General features: G+C 38.3%; 1 protein-coding gene across 1 annotated transcript; it reads left to right on the top strand.

Moving 5' to 3' along the window:
- Positions 1–3,575: 3,575 nt before the first annotated feature.
- On the top strand, positions 3,576–6,776 carry cd248a (CD248 molecule, endosialin a). The gene has a single exon (XM_046852782.1). The coding sequence runs from the start codon at positions 3,780–3,782 to the stop codon at positions 5,889–5,891; it is 2,112 nt and encodes a 703-aa protein (XP_046708738.1). The 5' UTR covers positions 3,576–3,779; the 3' UTR covers positions 5,892–6,776.
- The last annotated feature ends 14,922 nt before the right edge of the window (positions 6,777–21,698 follow it).

Below are 21,698 nucleotides of genomic sequence, written 5' to 3'. Positions count from 1 at the left end.
ATGCCCTTCCTAACGCAACCCTCCCCATTTTTCCGGGCTTGGGACCGGCACTAAGAGTGCACTGGCTTGTGCAACCCTAATGGCTGGGGTTGGTTCCCTGACCGGGGATCAAACCCGGGCAGCAGCGGTGAGAGCGCCGCATCCTAACCACTAGACCACCAGGGGATGTTTATATATATATAAACATTTTTTTTATATTATTTTTGTTGGAAAATGTTAGGGCTCAATTCAGCTATTAATCTTGAGTTTATTTGTGTTTAATTATAAACATCAATTAGGATTAGGCAATTGGTTAAGGACTGCCATGTCACAGAGACAGAGACTAATTTAACAGCAGTTTAGAATTGTTTATTAAAACAAGACAAACTAATTCAAAGGCAATCTAGGGATTAATAATGGGAGATTAGCGAACAAGAGTTCAAAGACAAAGTCCAAAATATGAGGTCCAGTAAGCAAAGCAAGATAAAAAAGAAAACATGATTGCAAACACATGAGCTAAGGCAGAGTGAGTCAGGAGAAATAACACTAAACATTACTTACACTTTAATAATTGACATTGTTTTAAAGCCTGAAAGAGTCTTATGACATATAACCATTGCTCTGGTATTATGGAAGACACCTAAAAACTATGCTTTCTCAGCTAAAGTAAATAAATATGACTAATAAACAGAGAAAGTGAATCACTGAAGCAGAAAGGACATGGGATGTGAAACATGCACATTTGCTTCTGGTAGTGATATTTCCATTTCATCCTGCTGTCTCTTTTGTCAGTAAAATAGAAGAGCTGCTTATTAATATGAAGCGGTTTAAGCTGCCTCTGTGTCTTCTTTCTGTTGCTTGGCTCACAAAATAGTCATCATGTCCACTGACACTGCTAAGGCTTTAGTGACAAATTTCTGTCTGCTAAGAATTTACTGTTAGCAGTGTTGCCACATCTGGTGTCTTTCTTTCTTTCTTTCTTTCTTTCTTTCTTTCTTTCTTTCTTTCTTTCTTTCTTTCTTTCTTTCTTTCTTTCTTTCTTTCTTTCTTTCTTTCTTTTGTTCTCTCTCTCTCTCTCTCTCTCTCTCTCTCTCTCTCTCTCTCACGATGACTGAGCTATATATATATATATATATATATATATATATATATATATATATATATATATATATATATATATATAAAAGAATTCATAAGGTCAAGTCATAAGGGAGGATACACAATCCCTCAATCCATTTTTTTTAATTTTTTTTTAATTAAACACAGAATCAAATGTTGCAGATCTGCAGTTCTGCAGTTAAATATTTCAGCATTCTCTAAAACCCCCCCAAAAAAACGAGACAAGACAAAACTAGACAAGGAACTACTATTTTAATAATCTGGTTTTCTTAAAAGCGTTTTTTGGAGAGAATGCTGAAATATTTAACTGCAGATCTGCAACATTTGATTCTTAGATGGACAAATATTGAGCTTTTTCGAATTCTGGTTTACATTTAAGGTGAATAATCATCCAGAAAAGTTATCTTGTTTGGCTTTGGCAACATCCCTTTTTGCTCTGAAAACCAAGGCCTGTCAGATACTTTGGTCCTTCGAGAAGTGTCTCTTCAAAGAGGCATAACAAAATAATGAGCTTTTTTTTGCTTCAGGAACTGCCTTTGTTATTTTGAATGCAAGCTAAACATTTCAGCTTCTATCATCATCCAATCCTCATTTGGTCTGTGCTCTCCTGTGGCATAAAAAAATACTGAATAAAGGATTTGCTTTAAACCCCTTAAGATAACTGTAAATAGTTTGTTGTACAGTATTTAGTCTGAGTAAAACATTTGATAAATAATGGCCAAATCAAAACTATCTAAAGCCTTAAACATCTTATATCTTTTTTAGAAAAATAAACTTAAAAAAGACTTTGGCAGACATGGCTAATTTGTATGAGTCAGAGGATAGCGAATTTCTAACTAAGTATGTGAATAATACATACCAAGAGATTCCAGAAAACAAAATAATATGCATGTATGGTGAAAGTATGCTCTCTGGATTCTTTAAACTGACTTAATGTCACAGCTACAGACCCAATGGTATGGTCTTTGCCAGTGAAAAAAGAAAAAGAGTATGTCGAGTTGTTTTTGTCAGACTTGTTTTTTATAAAAATGCACAATGCTAGATTATTCCAAACGTTACATTATTTGAAAAGGTTTTGATACTTGAAAGATTTTTAAATTTCCAATAGAAAGAAACCTGTCAAGTATGAAATAAAATATTATAAAAGTATTTGCTTCAAAATCTGGGCAATCAGCAGGAACGCGTTTGTCTGCTGAGTGTAAACAAAGCCATTGTTTTTATTACTACACACAAGGGGATGCAGAGCAAGGTCAGTACTGTGTCACGTTTTACAACACTGCTGCCAAGCATCAAGAAGTACAACAAAAGTCAACATACACTCAGATGCACATACAATAGCCTAGGATATTTTTTTATCACTGACTCTATAGATTGAAAGTCATTCAATTACTCAATCACGTTCAGATTTTTCCCATCATGGTCTTAGTTTAAAATCTGGTCATAATCACATGAACGCATAATACATTAGGTGTGAATAAATACTAGAATGGGACATTAGTTCATTACAGGCATTTGACCTCATGCTTAAGCAAAGATAAATATTATATGAGGTTAATATAAAAACTGAATATTGTTAATATAGCTAGCTGCCTCAAACAGAAATGTGTATTGATTGGTTAATACTGTTGAACATCTGAAAGACAATAAAATGCTATCCATTTGCTTTGTCCTGTTAGATATTAGCTTTACAGTACAATGGTAAACCAATCTTATTTTAATCAATTCCAGTCATTTATTTTAATCAATGCCAGTCATTTTTCTACAAATATTATATACTGTATATATAAAATTAATTATTATTTTTTTAATCTGGACCCCATTTTAAATGAAAGAACCAACAATAATTCCGTTTTCTCAGATAGCAAACACTGCTGTAGTGCATCTTAATGGTATCTGTTACATTTGTGCATGTGACAGTTTAATACTGTCATGCAGGAATGCTATATACAATCTTCCCATGGTACCCTGTTCATATTATTGTGTGGAATCACCTGCTGTTTGATGACTGGATTAGAAATAAACATAATTAAAGCGGCTGTAAAGAAAACTCACCAAGTAAAAGAAAACTAGATGAGATGGATTTTTGGCATGAGCACTGTTCTTTGTTATAATCATATGCACACACTATTTTTCACTAAAGACAGATCACTGCAGTGTTGGTGAGTAGTAAATGTAAAGTTGCACCAAGATCCAAGTGGAGAGAACAACTGTATCAGCAGAGTATAGATAGAGGGTAGCAGCGAGATCCCAAACCATTTCCATAAGTGTACTTATGAGAAACATACGGTGCATGTTGAGAAAGAGGGGAACTGCTACACCTCCCCCAGATTCCCAACACACACACACACACACACACACACACACACACACACACACACGCTCACACACAAATCTCTCCACCCATCCCTCCCTCCTCTGAAAACATACAATTCTTTTTTGCAACTCTTCCATTGCTCCTGCCTCTAAATCTCCCCCCTCTGTAGAAATTCCGAGGACAGACTGCAAGTCCTCAGTCCAGGCACAAAACCTCATTGGACTGGAGAACGATCGGAGGGCTAAGAGGGAATTAGGCAGAATCCTTTAGTCAAGCAGGGCTGGTTAAATGTAGATACCTATTAAAAATAAACAAGAAAAGGTGACAAAGAGGAGAACTGAAAGAGAAAAAATAAGGTTTTGGAATAATGGGCTCTACAGTGCTTTATGTGATTCTTCTGTCTGTACTGCTGTATATCTCCAGCATGCAGACTCAGGAGCTGCAGGAGCAAGATGCCATCTGCAATGAGAGCAGCTGTATAGTAATCTACCTTCAGCGCAAGACCTTCCTCAATGCCTGGCGCAGCTGCAAGACACAGGGTGGCAACCTTGTCACTATCAAGAGTTCAGAGGATGTAAACCTGATTGAGACTCTTTTCTCTAATCAAATGCTAATGGAAAGTAGGCATTTGTTTTTGTGGATTGGCTTGCAAAGGCAGCCCCGTAAGTGTGCTGCCAGCCATCCAATGCGCGGCTTCTCCTGGATTACCGGTGAGCAAAATACACAGTACACTAACTGGCTGCAGGAGGATTCTCCAAGCACTTGTATGGCTCAACGTTGTGTGGGCATAGGCTACAGTCCTTCTGAGAAAAATAGCCCAGACAACTTCAAGTGGAAAGATGGATCTTGCTCAATCCCTGTAGATGGCTACTTGTGCAGGTACACTTTCTCTGGCATGTGTCAAGCTATTTCAAATGAAGGCTATGGAAATGCACTGTACACAACTCCATTTGACCTTGTTACCTCTCTTTTGACTCACATTCCATTTGGGACTATTGCTACTGTACCTTGCCTAACTAAAGGTGACCAAACAGTACTGTGTACTCATAGAGAGGATAAGACTACAGGTTGGAACATAGATCCTCCTTTCTGCTCTGATATTCCAAAGACAAGATGGTGTGAAAGGGATAATGGTGGCTGCGACCACTATTGCATAGAAGATGACACCCACTACTACTGTGATTGTAAGGAAGGCTTCATCTTGGCTGAAGATAGCATAAGTTGCTTTCAGACTGACCCCTGTCATGAATCTCCTTGTGAGTATGAATGTCTGGCAGTAATGGACAGTTATCGCTGTGCCTGTCCTGAGGGCTACATGTTGGCACCAGATGAGCAAGGCTGTCTGGATGTCAATGAGTGCTTGCAGAGTCCATGTGAACAGATCTGTGTAAATGCACCAGGCACCTTTGAGTGTCGCTGTCGTGAAGGCTATAAAGCTGACGAAGTTGGAACTTGTGAGGATGTAGATGAGTGTACGGCGGATCCATGTGAACATGATTGTGAAAATGTAATTGGTTCTTACATATGTCATTGTCACCATGGCTTTGCAGCCCTTCCAGGGGATCCAAGTCACTGCTTCGATATTGATGAATGTCAAGTTGAGGGAATCTGTGAGCAAATGTGCATAAATTCTTTTGGGGGATTCGAATGCTACTGTGAAGAGGGTTTTGATCTCCAAAATGACTTTTATTCATGCAAACCCATTTATGAGCAGCAATCTTCCACAGTACCATCCATCCTCTTAATCACAGATTTTACTAATCGTATGGAAGAAAACCATGACCCTGATTACTACAAGCCAAAGGAAAATGAATCTCTGGATTGGCTTACTGATACTTCTAATGTGGAGATGGTCCCCACTGACCTGCTGTGGCCTAATGGTGCAAACCAGGAGGTAACCTTACCAACTGAAAGCCCTACTAGTATGATTACTGAAACTGAAACGGATAACGCAGATCAGCAAACAGTTGCTATGGATACCTTTTTATCTTCCACTACTTCAACATTGTCAGAATATTATGAGGAAAAGAGTACCACAGAATTCATAGTGTTTCCTACCACAACTGTAGCAGGTGGTGCTTCTATCCCAAGCGATCCAGACAATGAGAAAATAAAAACACACAGCCCTTACACTACTGACACAGATGATGAGAACCTTCTTGATAACGGCAGCCATGATTATGAATCTACAACCTCTTACAATGAATTACAAACCTTTACACAAGCATATCTATCGACTCAGGAAGATAAGAATACCAGCAGCGTTGAGCAGAGTCAGGGCAGCAGCTGGCTGCTGGTTGGATTGTTGGTACCACTTTGCATATTCATTGTCGTGATGGTGGCACTGGGTATCATCTACTGTACTCGGTGCACATCTAAGCCACAGAACAAGAATGCCACTGAGTGTTACCACTGGATTCCTGGTGCTGGTGATAAAGCTGTTTCTGATTTGGCAAGCGGTGGTGTAACAAAAGTTTAACCAAATTGTGCCAGGACTAAGAAATGGACATAAACATGCACAGATAAAAAAAAAAAAATTTACAGCAGATGGTAGGACAAGGAAATTAACTGTCTTGTATCAGTACATTCCTCGACTGTAAATGGTGAATGATGGGTGAATGAATGTCTGTCCCTAATGAATTGAGGAAATAAGAGAAACTGGGAAACACTATTTCTCTGCTGTACTCTGCTGAAAGAAAAAAAAATCTTTTTTTATTATTTGTTTTTATTTAGCCTTCTCATCCTACCTGTGACATGGTTGCTTTACTGTTGCAATGTAGCACCCACAAGGTCATAGCTAATGTGAAAAAACACCTTAGCCTTGTTTCACATATTTATTACTTTTTTTAAACGTTTGAAGGAGCATTTTTATTAAAATCTATTTCATGTAATTTCATTGTTTGCGCCTCACAGTAGCCTTAGTGAATTTTACTTTGTGAAAGTACTCTTGATACTGTTCTGTACTACATGTTTCAAATCTCTGAGCCAGATTAAATGAATGACATTTTTGGATTTAAAACCCATAAATGGACCAAATCTTTTGATTGTTACAGTGGACATCACAAAGTCATACTTAACTGTCAGCTATTAATGTAGGGTAATGTTTTTTATCAACATTAAGGAAATTATATTGAGATAGAGATTGAGGCTTGAATTTTGTTTTTTTAATTTATGCATATTCTTAGTGGTGTCATTAAACATATGTACAACAAATCTGATTAGGATTACATAGATGATATAATGTGGTCAAGCAAATAATGTCAAAAATAGTTTAAATGTGTAAATACTGGACTTTCTCTGATGAACACCTGTTAGATGAATTCTTTCTTGCAAGTTCTGCTCATTAAAGTATGATTCCACTTTGCTCATGATTTTACTATGACTTTATGTTAAAGTGCACACTGAGCATCATCTGATCATTTTAACTCTTTGTTGGTGTTTACAGTTACAGTTTAAATTATTCGCCAAATATTCCTCTGCAATCTGAATAAATGAATGAATGAATGAATGGTTGAACAAACTGCTCCTAACAGTTGTTTTAACAGGTAAGAAATAAAATGCATTGCACAAAGCATGCTCAATATAATAATAATATAATATATAATCCCCTCTTATGTAATATAATATAATATATAATCCCCTCTTATGTGTCTGTGTTTTATTTTAAGAGGGAGTAAAAATTTTTAGCTCTACCAAAATCTTTAAGTAGTAAACATTTATTTGTCTTCAGTAACTCTGTTCCTGATGAGGATTGCTCCTGGTGAGGCCAATGCATATTCATTCATATTGGCAATGCAGAGTCAGTACACCTACCACCAGCTAACAAGGAAACCAGACTGTAACCAGAGCTCAGGTTTGAAACAGGGACCCTGGAGCTGTGCGGCTACCAGTAGTGAGCAAATGAAACAAAATACTTTGTTTATCCACTGTAGGCTGAAACTTGAAAAATTTTAAATGTCATAGAGTAAATTTGTATGTTACCATGTCATGCGTTATGAGTGCAGAAAGATTTCTTAAGGTTCTGTATGTGAGTCTTTCTTATTTATGGCATATACTGTCGAAATCACGTGTTCATACAGTTCTTTTTGAACAGTCTTTATCAAAGATCACAGCTGTTAGAGGTTTTGTACACATGTTCAAGAAAAGGCAAGCGGATTCCAGCAAGCAAGAACATTTTGGCTCACCACCAGAAACAAACCCAATGTAAACATGCATACATTATGTATAGTCTTTTTTAAATGATAGATGCTTTATACAGTTTGTGAGTTTGCAATGCTCTTATTCCAAAATTAATGCATATCTAAACATCTAAAACCTTATTTTTTACAGAGTAATAGTATTCATTTTGTTGTTCACAATTTTTGGCTATATGTCCAGTCAGTTTATTGACACAGTCACCTTGTGTTTAAATTTTCACTGAACAATTTGTCTAATATAAATAATGGCAAATTAGATTACCTTCTAATCCTATTTATTATGTACTGTAGAGTAGATCCTGCACATCCAGTACTATAGTGCTAGGAAAGTGATCCACAGTACAATACAGCTTTTCACTTTATTCAAATTAAATGTGAAATTTATCTAATAGATGCAGCTGAACAAGTTGATGAAATATAATTAACCAGTTTATGCACATTTGCTTTGGAGTTTATATTGTTTTTACACAAAAGCATTATTTGTTTGACTTTCAACCTCATGGGATTTTTTGCACAGGTTTGGGATTTAGGACATTCGTTTCTTTACTGAAAAGTATTTGGAGAGAGATTTATGGTTTGCATACAGACCCACAGCACAGACCGAATCCAAGAGTAAAACTTTACCTCTATTATTATTCTATGTATTCGGAGTTTAAAATGAGGCCGTTGACTTAAGGCTGCCTTTCCATTTCCTGTCAGAGGATTGGGCTTGACTGCAGTGTACCTGATTAGAGTGTAGAGACATTTTCTGCATTTGTTTATTCAATCTACAACATGCCCCAAAACATTTAGCTCAAATTCAGCTGGCTGTTGAATACAGTTATATAGACTATAAAACCCAGAGTGTAGTGTGTTGCGATTGGTACTGTGTTAATGTAGACATGTGGTGCTTTCTCATGTTTCAAGATGTCTAACATCTGGATAGTTTCATCTCTCAGCCATGTGTACTGCAATGGCTTCATTGTTTTGGGCGCTTTATTAACTCAGTATGTTTCTCCTTAAACGTTCTGATATTACTCTGATAGTCTATCATTGTAAAAGTCGTCCCAAATTTGCATTCAAACTGTAAAGTGGTAAAAGTTACAGACTCTAACCTTGCTTGTCTCTGTAACTTTTCTTAACATTTTGGTCTTTAAAAAAACTAATTAACTAAAACCTTTCTGTAGTACTGTACTAAGTAACTGTACAAAATCTATTTATGAATATAATATTTTATTCCAGAACTTTTCACTGAATATTAGGTCCAAGTTATTATTAATAGACCTACTTTTTTTTTTTTTTTTTTTTTTTGCGGTTTGGCTTGAAACCCATATAGTTCACCTTATGTAAGAAAGAAAGAAAGAGAGGAAAAACAGAACACAAACCCCATATCTGCATATCTGCATGGACCACTGGGAGTCCTGGATCCCTCTTAGAACCACTGCAGAAGTCAAGTCAAATCAAGTCAATTCAAGTTTATTTCTATAGTGCTTTTCACAACAGACATTGTCCCAAAGCAACTTTACAGAATTTAACAGTTAAGGTGAACGATGTGTATTTATCCCTGATGAGCAGCCATGGTGACTGTGGCAAGGAAAATCTTCCTTAGATGTTATGAGGAAGAAACCTTGAGAGGAACCCGATTTAAAAGGGGAACCCATCCTCATTTGGGTGACATCAAGAGTGTGATTATAGTCTTTAAACAATACAGAACACTGGAGAGTAAGAACTAACATGAGCACTGGAATGTAAGAAGATATTATACATTTAAATCATATCAATCCTAGTGAGGTAATTGGCAACATTTATGTTTAGATACACTGCAGAAATAAAAGGCTAAGCTGTCTAATGTTGAGGTTTATGGTGTTTTTAAAACTTTAAAATCTATCTAGTTTTTAAACCAACACTTGTATTGGCTTTACTGTCTAGCAAGCTAAAAGATAGAGGAGGGACTCTGTCTGCTTTATTAAAACCAGGTTAAAAAATATTACACAATAAAAACCTCACACCACACACCATACATGGATTAAGTGTGAGAGATTATTACATCTTGTGTGTGGAATAGATACATTAGATACAATTGATGCATTATATGACAAAGCAAATGCTACAAATTTGTAATTAAACTATATATAAAATCATTATCTTGTCATCCATTGGTTGAATAACATTGTTGTGTTGGCATAAAGTGTATGTATTTTATTTAATTAAAGTACACAACAGGGTTGTGTATATCACATAAACCCATGATTACAGTATATTTTTTCAATATTCGTCTACTGTTGTTTTTTTCCCATGAAAGCTCTGCTTTTATTTTATTTTTTAAACCTGATTATGTCAATTCTGTCTCATATCCGTAAACCAGCACTGTATCAATATATAACAAAACACACTGTTGGCTTAATCTGACCACACATTGTTGGGTTCTGTGTAGAACTGAATGTGCTGGGTTAGTTTAACTAATCAAAGATTGATTTGTTGTGACTTATGCACAGGCTGTTTTATCTTCATTTAAAGGGTTGTTTAATTTAGGATTATTTCGAACACAGATCGTGCATTTTGAAAAATCTGTGGAAGGTTTTTTAATATGCACATTTAGTTCATTCATTATTGTTCGGATTACCATGCTTTTGGAGTGTATTCCACTAGCAAGGCAGGAATATCCACCCTGGATGGGATGTCTGTGCATGCACACATGTTCACATACTGATGCACAACTTGGTGCAAACAGCATGTTTTTGGGCAAAGGAGCCCTGAGGAAACCCACAAGACATTATACATTATAGAGAGTAACCCAAACTTGAAAATAATTTGAAGCTTTGAGGCTTCATACACCACCATGTCAAACAACATTGTTATTGTTAACAGCTGAACTATGCATTGTAAATTAAGGTATAGAAGTGAAATACTTAAAAACAAATTGGAGTACTTACACATTATGTCTGAAATCCCACACTGATTAGATAGCTTAATGGTAGTCTTGGGGAATTCATATAGATGTTTAGTGCTGTTTAGGGGCTTCTTGATGCTTGGTGTGACTCAACACCTCTGGCTTCATGAGACAGGCATGTCAGGGGTAGTAGATGATGCGTGCTGCTACACTGCATAGCAGAGAAGTCATTTGTCAAAACTGTTATATGTGTGAGTGTCAGATTACTGTATTAGTTTCTATTCAACTTTCTTTAACATCTTCCAGAAGAGGCTCACATTATGCGTGATCTTGATGTATTTGCTTACACAAGCCACTTAGCCGAGGAGTAGGTCATGTTACATTGCTTTCACACACCAACCTCTCACTCTGTGATTTGACATCAGGACTGTTAATGCCAACACAGTCCTGACACAGAGCTATCAAATGAAGGTTCTAAAATTACATACATAATTCAATAATTCCTTTATTAAGAAATCATACCATTCAGACCGTGTTGGAATTTGGAGAACAAACAAATAAGGCAGTAAACTGAAACATTTAAACAGGAAACACATGGCGACATTTGAATACTGGACTGGACAAACTAGACAAAAAGGTAAGACAATAATACAATAACACAAATGCGTAACAGAAGAAAATTCCATGCAATATGACAAAAAAGGCACAAATGGGTCCAATAATTTTACACATACATTTATTGTCCACTTCATTAGAAACACCTGTGCACTGGCAATTATCCAAAGAGCGAATTAGTTAATAGCATCATAATGGTACCAGTACAATGCATAAAGAGCTTTAGTTAAGGGTGAAATTAAACATCAGACTCTGGAAAAATATGATATCTGTGATTTAATTTGTGAGAACGATTTTGGTCTCAGATTAGCTTTTTTTTGTTTTTTGAGTATTTCAGAAATTGCAGATCTCCTGGGATTTTCATACACAAAGTCTCTAGAGTTTACCAAAAATAGTTTAAAAAACAAAAATTACAGAGTGAGTGACAGTTCCGTGGAAGGAAAAACATTGTTGATTAGAGAGGTCTAAGTAAAATAGCCCAATTTGTTCAAGTTACCGAGAAGGAAATAATATGTCAAATAATAACTTTTTACATCCACAGTCGTCAAAAAACTTCCCAAAGCAGACACAAATAGTGTAAGCTATTTTGCCCAGTTTCAAGGAGTACCCATCACAGCTTTAGGTTTTAGACTGTGTAAGTCTGCTGTTGTAGCTCATCCACTTTAAGGTTTGATATTTTATGCATACTGAGATGCTTGTCTGTTCACAGTGGTGGCAGGAGCCCAAACATAATCGTGTGATTTGCTAGTTTGAACAGAAACAAACTAAAAGAAAGCAATGGGTTACGTATTTAGCTTCCTTAAAAGGATAGTTTAGTTATAGTGCAATAACTGAGGAATGTGTGATAAAATGTTGCTTCTTCAAATCTTTGATATATAGTTTACATCTGTCAGATGCAGAGAGATAATACAGATGCACTTCATTTTGGTTGGCAGCTCGCCTCTGAATTCCTTATCACCACCACCTCTGTGATGTGCCAACGTTTGGCTGATAAAAGAAAAGTCTGTAAGAATATATCCCAATGATTATCAAGGCACGGCGCGGCATGGCGCGAAGCCGGAAAAAAAACCCGGAAGATCCAAAACCGAACCCGAAACCAAAAACGAGGGACAGAAAAGTCTCAAACGTGAACGGCCGAAGGGGGCGTGGCAGGTGCTTTCGCGGCCGCTTTCTCTGAAGCTCCCGGCTCGCGTCGCTCCTTACCGAGAGAGCCGTGCTCCTTACCGAGCGCACGCGCGAGCAGGGTAAGGAGCACGGCTCTCTCGTTAAGGAGTTGAAGCCGGGAGCGCCGCGCTCCCGTTCATCGCATCACATTTAACAAAAAAAATGCATATGTGCACTAACTAACAGCAGAGATTCACCAGTATACAATACAAACACCTGTAGTATCTGTAAGGTTTGATTTTTCCGCCACTTTCGCGAGTTCTTCTGCGGCTGCACAGTGCCGATCGACATAACTGACGTTAAAATTTCTAATTTTTCCCCCCTTGTGCTCGAGATATCAGGGTTCGGCGACATAAAAAAAGTCGACATAACCGATAAAAATGCTAAGAAAAAGCGGGAATTTGGCGGTTCCACTTCAAAAACGTCGACTTAATAGGGTTGTCGAGATAACCGAGGCGAGATAACGGTTCCACTGTATATATATATATATATATATATATATATATATATATATATATATATATATATATATATACAGTGCCCTCCACAATTATTGGCACCCCTGTTTAAGATGTGGTCGTGGAATTCTCCTTTTTTTAAAACAACATAGAACCCAAATGCGAAAAAAAAAAGAGAAAAATTAAACCTCAAAATCCAATCAAGAGTGCATAAGAGAGGACCCAGGACACTGGATGATCTAGAAAGATTGTGCAAAGAAGAATGGTCAAAATCCCTCTCTGTGTTCTCCAATCTTGTGAAATGTTATAGGAGGAGATCAAGTGCTGTCTTGTTGGCAAAAGGAGGTTGTACAAAGTATTAACATCAGCGGTGCCAATAATTGTGGCACACATGATTTCAAGTTTTTTTTTTTTTCTAAATGTGTGATTTTTTTACCACCAAAGTAATGTACTTAAATAAAAGGTTGGATTTTTCTCTTTTTTTGCATTTCTATGTTGTTTTAAAAAAAAGGAGAATTTTTTGAAGTCCACGACCACATCTTAAACAGGGGTGCCAATAATTGTGGAGGGCACTGTATATATATATATATATATATATATATATATATATATATATATATATATATATATATATATATATATATATATATATATATATATATATATATATATATATATATATATATATATATATATATATATATATATATATATAATAAGGAACTAATCAATATACAACACAAACACCCAGTGTACCATTCATTTAAATGTTTTTTTCTTCTTCTTTTTTTCTTCTGCTTTACATATAGGCTTTTTGATTGATTTTCTTTATACACTGCAAATATTTAGCATACATGAGTTCCAATTTTTCCCCCCAGTGCTTAGAATCACCTGCAGGCATGTTGGACATTATGCTTTTTATCTGTTGAAGGATTTTTAGATATATTACAGATCGTCAGGTCCATGGTAATATTTAGTATAGATAGTAAAATAACGTTCGGGTTTATTATCGTCCTTGTAACTGCAATGTGTGGAGTGAAATATCTGAAATCCACCTTGTGTCCATATGCACACATGCTGGTATTTTACATCAAGGTCAAACAGTGATACATATGTACCAGACAGCAGATCAGACAACAATTAATCTCTTTATCTTTCACACAGTCTTAAATCAAGCTGTACCTAAACATGGTTATGACAGATTTTTCCTGAAATCCTGGAACCTTCAATGCTACCTTTTTCTTTTACTGCAGACTTGCTTATTAAGTTCGGTGACGGTGTCATACTTGGCTTGTCACATGGCTTGGTAGCAATGAGAAAATATTCAGGAAAGAAATCATGAGCTAACAACTATTTGCATGGTGCATTTAGAAGTCTACACCCTAATCCTGTCTTACAATACCTACAGGTATTGGCCAGAGGTTGGTTCTGGTCCTGCATCTAGACCACTGGTAAGATTGATTGCCTTCCATACAGTGGTAAATCTAGGAACTTTATTAAGGGGTCCTACATTCTGTTAACCAGATTCCTTTATAAAGATTTAAGATAACTTCCTGAAAGTATTAGCGTTATAATCTTGCATGTTTGATTGAGCTTCACACTTTCATTATTACAGTAACAACATACCAAGACAGATTCAGGGTTAAGTTAAGATATGGTCAACTGACCTACTGTTCACATCAGTTTGTGGATTTGTTTCTCCTTTTGACCTGGCATGTTACCACCAACAATTAAGTATAAGAAGAGACCTCTTTAACCATATTATTACATTAAACCTTTGCCAAATATAATTTAAAAAGCTACTAGTTTAATACAGTGGAATACATTGGCACAATATTTTTAATCATATGTAATCATATGGCTGAAACTGAAATAATTCAAAATATGTTATATATAAAGTTTACACAAATTATCTTTATAGAATAGGAGCCAATTGTGAACTGTCATTTTCTAAAACTACCATGTGACAATAGCAAATAGCAAGCAAAAGATAGAGATGAAGAAACAAAACACAAATAATAAAACCCATAACAACTGGCAAGCATGGTGGTAAATACCATTTTATGCATGTTAAGCAGCTACATTGCTGGACTCACTTGCACTCATCAAGTCTAGCATAAACTTCTTTTCTAAAGCATTTAAACCATCTGGAGACAAATATAAGGTCATGTGACAAAACTGGGTCACTCAGTAGGACAACGATCAGAACACAAGCAAAATTAAAAGAGAGCAGCAAATAAGAAAATGTCATGAAACAAGATAGCACTAAAACAAAGTTGTACTAATAATTAGAAAATACACTATACACAAAAAAATAAATAAAAGAAACTAAAAAAGAAAATAACATTATATTTATACAAAGCAATATTTGTTTTCAAACGCAGACTTTAATAATTTATAGTAATGCTGGTGATTATGCACCCAGTCACCTACCTACCTACCCTACCTACCTACCTAGATTTTTAGGGGAGACCTAGTTAGAGATGTCTCTAGTTGAATCTGCAGACTCTACTGGTTAATGTTATAGGTGAAAGATAAGGGTCTCATGGTTACTGTTTCACACTGCAAGCTGACATGGAGTGTTTGCACTTTCACAGAGTGTGTCTTACTCCTAGTATAACTTTGCCACTCCCAGGGGATATCTCAAGAATTTTGGGCATGCAGCAGGGTTTGTGGAAATATTAATCACTCAGTACTACTATTTAGATTATCTATCTCTCTTTAGCAGATAAAGCCACTGATAGCACATTAGGGCCTCTCTTTGCATGTGACACGGCTGCATCAAGTCAAGTCAAGTCAAGTTTATTTCTATAGTGCTTTTCACAATGGATATTGTCTCAAAGCAGCTTCTGCATGCAATGCAAAATATAATTTTTTCTTTTTGAATTTTTAACAGTTAATTCATTTAACCAAACTTTGTCAAATGCCCTCTTCACTTTAAAACAAAGTTAAGTCATTCTCTAATGCACAATATAACTTCCATTATGTCTTCTATCTTTTATGTTCCAACCAGATACAGGTGTCTCTCATTATCGATTCAGCATATAAGCCTCCGTTCTGACATCACTAGTGTCGAACCTACTTAATGGCTACGGACATTGACCTGGTTCAAGACTGCCAGCATTCTCCGCTGGTTCCGAGGATTACTTTCCTTCTATGGATTACTTTCTTCCCATGGAATACTTTCCTCCCGTAGATCACTCTCATTCCGAAGATTTACTTTCGTTCCGAAGACTAAACCCGCATTACAGTTAATGCGCTCTGTGAAGATCGCCTTTTGTATTTCCCTCCTGTCTGGAGATGCTTTTTCTAGAGCCAGCGGGCTGTGGAGCACTAAAGAGGCGATTTTGGTACTTACGCCGATTTTATTAGACAACTCCTGGGGATATTCGGGATGACAACGGCAGATCTCCACATCTGCACCTCCACATCTGCACCATCCGCTCCGTTCCAGAGATCCTCAGAGCACTCCGCTCCATTCCAGAGATTCTCTGAGCATGCAGCTCCTTTCCAGAGTTCCTCAGAGTACACGGCTCCGTTGCAGAGTTCTTCAGAGCGCTCCACTCCATTACAGAGTTCCTCTGAGCGGGCCGCTCCGTTCCTGAGTTCCTACGTGCGCCTGTCAAGGACCCCAGTGTCATCGCTCCGCTCCTGTCCTCCATCGAGGGCGTCATTCTGCTCCTGACCCCCAGCAAGGGCGTCGCTCGGCCTCTGAGCTCCCATGAACGCGCCGTTTGGTTTTAGATTTCCTACGACCGTGCCGCTCTGTTTCAGAGTTCCTTCGCGCACGCCGTTCTGTTTCAGAGTTCCGCTAAGGGTGCTGCTTAGACACCTGGCCACAAAGAGGACGATGTACCGCCACCTGGCCGGGAAAAGGAAGTTGTACCACCGCCTGGCTGTGAGAGGGATGTCGTACCGCCGCCTGCCCATGAGAGAGACTTTGTACCACTGCCTGGCTATAAGAAAGACGTCGTACTGCCGCCTGGCCGTAAGAGGGATGTCGTACCGCCGCCTGGCCGTGAAGGGGACTTTGTACTGCCGCCTGGCCACGAAGAGGACGCGACAAGGAATGTGTACCACTGCCGGAGCGTGACATGAACAGGACGTCGTCGCCAAAACCTCTCCGGGTAGCCCTTCTCGCCCCCCAAGATCCCCAGTAGGCGAAGCTTCGCCCCCAAGTTCCCCAGAAGGTGACGTTTCACCTCCAAGATCCCCACAAGGCGACGTCACGCCTCCAAGTTCCCCACAAGGTGACGTCTCGCCTCCCAGTCCATCTAAAGGCAAAGTCACACCTCCAAGTTCCCCTGAAGGTGGAGCTGTCAGATGCTCCAAGTGCATCTGACAGCGACATCTCGTCTCCAAGTGCCTCTGACTGCGACGTATCTCCTCCAAGACTCTCCGAGGGCGACATCTCATCTCCAAGCCTCTCAGAGGGCTACGAAGCACTTAGGATTCCTTCCAGTGTGCTGTCACGCTTGAAGGTTTCTTTGTGGGCGACAATGAGATCAAGGATTCCTCCCAGAGCTCTATCGCGCCTCAAACACCTGCAAGAAGGCACCACAGTACCTCGGACCCCCACTGAAGTCGCCACTGCGCTCCTATAGCCTGTGAAGGGCACTGTCAGACCCAGAGGTGGGAAGTAACGAAGTACAAATACTTCGTTACTGTACTTAGAGTAGATTTTTTTTGGTATCAGTAATTTACTCCACTATTTATTTTTCAGACAACTTTTTACTTTTACTCATTACATTTTTACACAAATATCTGTACTTTTTACTTCTTACATTTTCAAAACAAACTCGTTACTTTAGTTTTAATCCATTGATTTGGTGAAATATATATTTTTTTATTTTCACTGTGCTCCGATTTCAGCCGATCAACCGATTTCCTGTTATTGCGTTCAATCCACTGGTGTATAAAATCCTGACTCTCACTCACCACAGAAGGCAGTAAGAAGTTTGGGGTTAATGTGGATGAGACAGAGGGAGTCAGTGATGTAAACATGACTGAGAACAGACACATTCCTGATCATCATCATCTTTTCTGTGCTTGTGTTCTATATGTGGATCTTCAGCCTGGACACATTCATTAGGTAACAACATTTTTAATTAGTTTTGTATTAATATATATACAGTGAGGAAAATAAGTATTTGAACACCCTGCTATTTTGCAAGTTCTTCCACTTAGAAATCATGGAGGGGTCTAAAATTGTCATCGTAGGTGCATGTCCACTGTGAGAGACATAATCTAAAAAAAAAAAATCCAGAAATCACAATATATGATTTTTAAACTATTTATTTGTATGATACAGCTGCAAATAAGTATTTGAACACCTGTCTATCAGCTAGAATTCTGACCCTCAAAGACCTGTTAGTCTGCCTTTAAAATGTCCACCTCCACTACATTTATTATCCTAAATTAGATGCACCTGTTTAAGGTCGTTAGCTGCATAAAGACACCTGTCCACCCCATACAATCAGTAAAAATCCAACTACTAACATGGCCAAGACCAAAGAGCTGTCCAAAGAGACTAGAGACAAAATTGTACACCTCCACAAGGCTGGAAAGGGCTACAGGGAAATTGCCAAGCAGCTTGGTGAAAAAAGGTCCACTGTTGGAGCAATCGTTAGAAAATGGAAGAAGCTAAACATGACTGTCACTCTCCCTCGGGGAGTGGTAGCTCCAGCAGGTAAGGCACTGGGTTACCGATCGGAAGGTCGGGGGTTCAAGCCCGGTATCGTCAAGCTTCCACTCTTGGGCCCTTGAGCAAGGCCCTTAACCCTCTATGCTCCAGGGGTGCCGTATCATGGCCGACCCTGCGCTCTGACCCCAGCTTCTAAGCAAGCTGGGATATGTGAAAACAAATTTCACTGTGCTGTAATGTATATGTGACAAATAAAGGCTATTCACGGACTGGGGCTCCATGCAAGATCTCACCTCGTGGGGTCTCAATGATCCTAAGGAAGTTGAGAAATCAGCCCAGAACCACACGGGAGGAACTGCTCAATGACCTGAAAAGAGCTGGGACCACCGTTTCCCAATTTACTGTTGGTAATACACTAAGATGCCGTGGTTTGAAATTATGCATGGCACGGAAGGTTGCCCTGCTTAAACCAGCACATGTCCAGGCACGTCTTAAGTTTGCCAGTGACCATTTGGATGATCCAGAGGAGTCATGGGAGAAAGTAATTTGGTCAGATGAGACCAAAATAGAACTTTTGGGTCATAATTCCACTAAACGTGTTGGGAGGAAGAAGAATGATGAGTACCATCCCAAGAACACCATCCCTACTGTAAAGCATGGGGGTGGTAGCATCATGCTTTGGGGGTGTTTTTCTGCACATGGGACCGGGCGACTGCACTGTATTAAGGAGAGGATGACCGGGGCCATGTATTGCAAGATTTTGGGGAACAACCTCCTTCCCTCAGTTAGAGCATTGAAGATGCTCTGTAAGAAGCATATCAAGGTTCTGGCGTGGCCTAGCCAGTCCCCAGACCTAAACCCAATAGAGAATCTTTGGAGGGAGCTCAAACTCCGTGTTTCTCAGTGACAGGCCAGAAACCTGACTGATCTAGAGAAGATCTGTGTGGAGGAGTGGGCCAAAATCCCTCCTGCAGTGTGTGCAAACCTGGTGAAAAATTACAGGAAACATTTGACCTCTGTAACTGCAAACAAAGGCTACTGTACCAAATATCAACATTGACTTTCTCAGGTGTTCAAATACTTATTTGCAGCTGTATTATTTAAATAAATAGTTAAAAAATCATACATTGTGATTTCTGGATTTTTTTTTTAGATTATGTCTCTCACAGTGGACATGCACCTACAATGACAATTTCAGACCCCTCCATGATTTCTAAGTGGGAGAACTTGCAAAATAGCAGGGTATTCAAATACTTACTACTGTATATATATATATATATTTGGCTGTCAAAATTAAAATTATTTTAAACGGCACAAATTTTTTTCCTTTCTTTACTTAGATATAAAATAAATAAATTACCTCCAGATAAAAATATTTTTAACCAGTAAACTTTTGTTTTATTTCTGAGTCTCAAATCAAACACCAAAATCCGCCATGATTCTCACAATTTACCCTCTGGGTGGCGTTTTGTGGGTTTTTCCCTCATAATGGCGACACAAACTTAAATTACTGTCTTTATTGATCGTACAGATAAAAACAATACATCATTTAAATCTGTAAAATGTTTATAACTAGCTCTAAATGATGTCCACATGTCTCTGCACTCATATAGCCTTTATATTTAATCTCTGTACACATGCTTACATATATATCACATGCTGTACATATGATACGTTTAACACCTCCAAGCTGCCAGTTTTGGGCACCTGAGCAAGCCGTTAACTCACTACTGCTCATTTAGTAAATGAGATCATTAAGAGTCGCTCGGGATAAACACTTCCAACAGGAAGTGGCTATATCTCGCTATCTTTGTCTCTCTATTTTCTCTATCTAATTGTCTCTGTGTCTCTTTTAGTAAATGTCTCTGTCTCACTCTATATGTCTCTCTCTTGCTGTCTCTCTATTTGTTTCTCACTCTTTCTAAAGCTGTCTCTGTGTCTCTTTGTCTTTGTCTCTGTCTTTCCTGCTTATTTACATGTCTAAATAAGTTTTGAGTTTTGAAGTAATGCCATTAGTGATCTATGATGAAAGACTTCCTTGGTTCGATTCTTACCTCTAGTTTCAGTGGTGCAAAAATTCTGCCAAAAACCTATCACCCTCTCTTTTTCTGAGGCTGTGAAGCAGCAGGTTTACCCAGCCTTTGTTTACAGTCAACTACCTCATTACTCACCAGACACTACTTTCCACAAAGCTTACCCAGTGTGGGGACAAGCCAGATTCAAACCAGCAACCTCTGAGCTCAGAGGCAAGACTTTTATCCCAAATCCATCAAGTCCCACAACACACCTTCTTTTTTTGGGGGTTTATCGTTTGTTTCAGGTGTCAAAGCAAGAAATTCAGACCAGACAAAAACACAGAAAGCAGGATTCGAACCCTGAACCCCACCAACAGCGAAATACCAGTCTTAACCAACTGAACCATTGGGAAGGACCGGCTGTGACGATTGTTTAGAGCAGGTCTATCTTTTCTTACAAAGCATCAACACAAAAATATAATGCTGAAGACAAACATAGGAAGCAAACCCATGACGTGACTAGCACGGACAAAGCAGGATTCAATCCTGATTCACACCATTAGCAAGGCACCAGTATTAACCCACTGAACTATCAGGAAGGACAAGCAGGGAAGCTTGTTTAGAGCAGGTCTATCTTTTTTTTTAACCCATCAAAACAAGAATATGAAGATGTAGGAATCAGGAATTTAACCTACCTAATGACTAGCAGACAGAAAGCCAGGTTTGAACCCTGACCACCAACATTAGCAAAGTACCAGCCTTAACCCACTAAGCCATCAGAAAAAATTGAATGGGAAGTTTGATTAGAGCAGGTCTATCATTCTTTTCAAACCATCAACACAAGAATTTAACGGTAAAGAAAGATGTAGGAAGCGAATACAGATGTAAGTAGCACAAGTTGAACCCACATTGTAAATAACAGGAAGAAAGCAGGATTCGAACCATGAACACCACCACTAGCGAGATACCAACCTTAACCCATTGAACCATTGGTGAGGACAGGCTAGGAAGCTTATTTAGAGCAGGTCTATCTTTTTTTTTTCAACCTATTAAAAACAAAAATATATCGTTAAAGAAAGATATAGGAAGTGAATCCTGATTGTGACTGGCAGTCAGAAAGCAGGATTCGAACCCTGAACCGCACCAAAAGCAAGAAATCTGATTTAACCCACTAAACCATCAGGGAAGACAGGCCAAGAAGGTTGTTTAGAGCAGGTCTATCTACCTTTGAACCATCAACAAAATAATATAAAGCTAAAGAAAGACTTAGTAAGCAGGAACATAACCTACATCGCAACTAGCAGGATTCAAACCCTGATCCTCAC

Source organism: Silurus meridionalis, chromosome 6 (genome assembly GCF_014805685.1).
Source record: "Silurus meridionalis isolate SWU-2019-XX chromosome 6, ASM1480568v1, whole genome shotgun sequence".
NCBI lineage: Eukaryota > Metazoa > Chordata > Actinopteri > Siluriformes > Siluridae > Silurus > Silurus meridionalis.
The sequence above is the reverse complement of the archived record's forward strand: the minus strand, read 5'-3'. Positions and strand labels throughout refer to the sequence as shown.

Bases quoted from the DNA above. Each gene is read 5' to 3' on its own strand.
- cd248a (XM_046852782.1), top strand. From the start codon at position 3,780: ATGGGCTCTACAGTGCTTTATGTGATTCTTCTGTCTGTACTGCTGTAT.